We start from the raw sequence: 5,063 nt of genomic DNA, 5'->3' as shown, positions 1-5,063 counted from the left end.
CCCAGGCAGTAAGCAATTTTTGAAATTTGGGCCAAGAACAACCCAATCGATTCACGCTCCACCTCTCCGCTCACTCAGCTCGTATGGTCACACTCGGTTATCGTCCTTTGGAAGCCTCGTCTCGCTTTCCCTTCTTCTGACCATCACTCTTCTGGCGGGCGGGAATAAGCTAAAACAAGCTAGCGATCTGGCTTTCTAAATCCTGTCTCTTACCGCTAGCAAGTAGCACAACGATCAATCGCGACACAAGCACCATCACCATCGCCATCACCACACACGATGCTAGCCCAACATCACTAGACGTCCATTGCTGGTCACTCGCCTCTTCGTGCACTCTTCCTCTGAACCTCGAAACTGCATCAAGCGAGCCTGGACTGGAGCGCAATCATGTCCTCGGTCAAACCCTCGTCCAGCTCGGCTCCATATACGGTCTGGAGCATCGTGTGGACATTCCTGCTCGGCCTGTTCTTGACAGCCATCTTCTTTCGCTCTCTGCTACCGCGTCTTCCGCAGATCCTCTTTCGCGGAAGGCTTCGTATCAGAAGAGTCGGCGTTCGCGGCATCCGCGGCATCGAGTACCGATCCAAGGGGTTTCACAACAACTCGGCCGCCTTCTCCAGACACGAGGATCAGGTCCAGATCAAAGTTCAGAGGGTCTATGCCTCTTTCCACCTTCCCTACTTTCTGAGGTCGACGAAAAAATGCCCAGGCGTAGTGGCGCGTACCAGCGGCGCTATTGTCACCGTCCACGTTCAAGGCGTGGGCGTGTGTCTGCCTCGATCTCAGCAGCATGCTCGTCAATCCACCAAGACGTCCCAGACACCATCTTCCATCGCAGCTGGCGATGTGCACGATCCAATCGAGCATATAACCCCCGAGCAGCAGGAGGAAGCTCGGCTTCAACAACTCATGAGCAGCCCGCCTATGTCCCCCACGCTCCAAAGTGAGCGCCCCCTTGCGTCCTCCTTCTTATCTGCCCCATCTAATTCGGACAGTCGGGATCGCGTCCAGCGTGTTCAGACTCCGGATCCACCCCAGGGCTCTTCCCTCTATCTAACGTGTCAGCGAGCCGGTCTCATGTCGATCCACTCGGTTCTGCGCCTGGCATCCTGGGTCCGGTCTGCTGCGCTCCCCGCCATGCGAAGCATCGTGCTCCGTGCTTTTCGAGCTGCGCTCTTCATCCTCACCTCTGGTATCCCCGTCCTCACATCCCTAATCTCGATCGAAGTCGATCACATCGAGGTCTACATCCAGGAAGCAGAAGCTGTAGCTCGCATCGGTCGCGCTGGCCTCACTTTCTCCATGTCACCCGGCTCGCGCCCTTCCCACCCTGGCGCATCGAATGCGCAAGAAGATCCAGAGGTTGCGCACCGCGCTTCTTCTTACTTTCAGACACTATCTTGGTCGAACTTCTCCGACACCATGCGCAGCATGCCCACCAAGGTTGGCTCAGGCGCACGAGATGTTGCAACCTACCTCGTCGCCGGGATATCACCCAGCTTCATTTCAGCACATTTGCGTATCGACAGCATCGACCTTTTCGAAGCCAGTTTCAGCCCCGACGCGATACGCAGTTCCTCTTCCATCCCCAAATCGCAGCAATACGGCGCTTCTCCTTCCTCGAGACCCACAACACCGCTCTCTTCGCAGGCTTTTGCAGGCCAAGGCGTCCTCTCACCAACCCATTCAGAGAAGGAACTCGGTGTCGCAGCATCAAGCCACGACGACAGCTTCGAATGGTCCTCGCATCCCGCTCGGCCCAACCAGGCACGCAGCGCCAGCGAATCTGTCTCGCGCAAGTTACCTTCAGCCTCGCTACGAGGCTTTGCCCACCTCTGGGCAGATTGGGCTCTGGAGCCCCTGGTCGACTCCAACTTCCAAGCCGATTCCGGCTGGACCCGTCAGCATCTCGACGAAGGCGTCTCGCATCAACAGCTTCAGGCCATCCCGGCTGCAGCTAGGATCGCATCCATCTCGGGTCTCACCGAACTTACAGCAAGCTTGCTTGTTGGCTCCGACCTTGCGCTAGGAGAGGACTGCACCTTGGCTGCTCGACTTGTGCTTGGCAACCTTTCCCTAGGTTTGGATGCAGCACATCGCGTCATGTGCATCATCGAAGAGCGCAAAGCACGAAGATCTGGATGGGCCCCCAAGCACAAAGATGGCCCCAACGAACAACGGTCTGTCCTTTCCAAACACCTCGTTCAACAGCGACCCTCGGCTGCCACCAAGGCCTTGCGCATGGTCTCGTCAGCCGCACTCTCTCTGCCCTCTGTACGCATCACCGCCTCCTCCGACGCTCTTCTGTCGTCGATCTCGGACTGCGCAGACGACACGAATGACGAAGCTGACACAGATGCCTGGCTGCCTTCACGGGAGTTTGGCATTTCGCTTGCTGGGTTCAATCTGGAGCTTAAGGACAGCGAACAAAGCGACGATGGGCATCGTCGGTGGCTTGGCACATGCGGCCTGCCCTTGCAGAAGGACAAAGGCGCTCGAGGTCAGAAGAAGGCGAAAGACAGCAAGTCGCCCCGCTGGAAGTTCCGCAGGTCGTCTCTGCCACATGAAGCTAATGCTATAGAGCACCGTCGGATCTTCCTGACGGAGCTTAGTCTAGCCAGCTTGGACGTTCGTTGTGCTGCCCGCGAGCGCAGCCACAGCTCTCGGTTGCTGTCCGTAGGAGACCTTTCCGTCGTCGCGAGGTCTTCTTGGACACCGTTTGGTCTCTTTGCTGCCTCTCCCGAAGTATCTCGTCTCCTTCTCGAGGGTGACCCAAACGAGCATGCCGCTGTCCTCGAGGCTACCATCGGTGGGATCGAGACCGACATGTCTCTGAATGACATCACCGCCATCATCCCCATCGCAGACGAGTTCGGCCGCAGAAGGCGAAACAAGCGCGTGCAAGTGGGTATTCAAGAGCCAGCCCGCCCCAAAACAGATCTTGAGCGTCTTCGACGGGTTCCCAGGCTGGCAGGTGGTTTTCACATCGAGCGTATCTCGCTCTTGCTGGATGCCAGCCGTGACAAGCAGACAGAAGGCTTAGAGATTCCGCCCTCAGACTCACAGCAAGGCTCAGAAGGTCAAAGCTCCAGGAAGTTCACTTTGACCGTGCCAAACGTCGACTTTGTTTTCTTGGGCGAATACAAGGACGAATATGTCAAGCGACCTGCAGCCGAAAAGCGAGCTGCTTACAAGGCACTCAAGGCCGACAGCCTTGAATGGCCAATCAGCGGTGCTGCTAGACTGGAAGCTGCCAAATTCAATCACGGGCCTCGTCAGAGTAGAGACTGGAATCGACAAAGCGATAAAGTTGCAGATCAAGCCGATGTTTCATCTTTGCCTGCAACATCACGAGCGTCAAGTTATCCAGCTGAACGGTTCGAAGAGACTGGTCTCACGATGGAGGAGACGGTGAAGCGCATGCACGAGATCCAAAAGCGAATGGATTGCGCTCAAGACAAAACGCCAGGAACAACGCGCCGTTCCTCGCTTCGCGACACTATGGCAAAAACTGGAAAAGTGCGGACCCCAGGGTACAGTCAGAGATCTATCTTGGCAGCCGAAACATGCTTCAGCCTTCGATACCAATTCGAGACGTCATTGCGCATTGACGCTATCGAGTCATTCCTAACTTTGAGCAATGGTCCACGACGATGTTCGACTTCATTTGCTCGACCGCCGAAGGATCGAACTGCCCCAGCGACCGAACCTACGCAATATCACCTCCTCGCTCTCCATAGCGTCGAGCTGCTCGGTTCTGGTCGCATTCCTGGACGCGTCGAGCCTCGAGCTTCTCCTCTCCACCCCGACACCCCCACCTTGTCTGCGTCAGATACCATCGCCGAGTTCAGAGCCAACATCGAGGACGTAGACATTGAAGCGTGGCAGATGCCTGCGCTCGAGACCTATGCCGACATTGGTGCTATCATTATTCAATCGACGACGGCCCGCAAACATGCACACAAGAGAAACGAGACGAATGGTCGCAACGGTGATGTTGCCGCAGATGACGCCGAAGCTGTTCACGACCTTTCAGTGAGCGATGATGTGGCCAAGTCACTGGTTGAGCGTCTACCTGGCGGACTGTCAGTCTACCTCTCTATCGGCCGCACGATCGCTCACCTTGGCGGCACTGATCGTCGCATTCAAGACAAGATAGCCCGTGGCGTTGGATTTGAAGCGAAACGCATCGTCGTAGAGTACGCAGGTGTCACAGAGACCAAGACCAATGCGCTGCCTGCAAAGACGAATTGGGGCTCGCGCACCGCTTTGGAGCTGTCCGAAGATTTGCAACTGCAAGCACTCTCGCTCGCGGGTCGACATGGTCGTGTGAGCCTGGCACGCATCATTCTGCACGAGGCAGGTATTTTCCCGATGCTCGATGCTGAGCTTGCCACCCAACAGCACACTGAAGGCACCGCAACCGAGACGTTCGCAAAGGCAAAGGCGCCACAAGGAGATGCCTCAGTGAGGCAACCATGTACCGAGGACGCTGCCGAGCGCCCCGCTACTTCCCTGCTCGCCGACAGTGTATGGTCCTTCAACAGAAATGAGGCCCACGTCCAATCGACCAAGCAGCGTCGTCCGCGATTCCTCCAGCAAGACCGGAGCAACTTTGTCTGCTTCATGCCCTACGCTGCGTTCAAGGCGGTGGTGAGGCCTCCGCAGGCTGAGAACAAGGCGGGGCTTGCGGGCACAAGCGAAGATGAGGTTTTCGTCACAGCCGAGGACACCAACCTCCTGTTCTTCAACATCGACATTCTCCACACGTATTGCTTCCTCTTGGCATTTTCCACCTTCAAGCATCTGGCCATCCGAGCGAAAGGTGGTCCGAGTCCTGCTGTCAGTCCTGGCGCAAGTCCTGGAACACAAGCTCCGTCCAAGCCGAGGAAGCACAGCAAGCCGAGCGTGTCGTGTCGATTCGAGATAAAGGAGGTGCACACATTCGTGACGTTACCCAGGTCGACGCGCCTCTTCCTCCGGATGCGCAGGCTCGAGGTCCGCCAAGACCCGAGGAACGGACTGTCAGTGTCACTAGAAAGCGTCATGGCTGCTGTGGAGAG

General features: G+C 56.8%; 1 protein-coding gene across 1 annotated transcript; it reads left to right on the top strand.

Moving 5' to 3' along the window:
- Positions 1 to 387: 387 nt before the first annotated feature.
- EX895_003395 (uncharacterized protein) lies at positions 388 to 4,412 on the top strand (the record flags this gene model as incomplete). Its single annotated transcript, XM_029883993.1, has 2 exons — positions 388 to 4,324; positions 4,405 to 4,412. 2 exons carry the CDS (start codon positions 388 to 390, stop codon positions 4,410 to 4,412), a joined length of 3,945 nt encoding a protein of 1,314 aa, XP_029739799.1.
- Between the last annotated feature and the right edge of the window lie 651 nt (positions 4,413 to 5,063).

Source organism: Sporisorium graminicola, chromosome SGRAM_20 (assembly GCF_005498985.1).
Source record: "Sporisorium graminicola strain CBS 10092 chromosome SGRAM_20, whole genome shotgun sequence".
Lineage (NCBI taxonomy): Eukaryota > Fungi > Basidiomycota > Ustilaginomycetes > Ustilaginales > Ustilaginaceae > Sporisorium > Sporisorium graminicola.
Note: the sequence above shows the minus strand (reverse complement) of the source record. Positions and strands in the feature narration are given on the sequence as shown.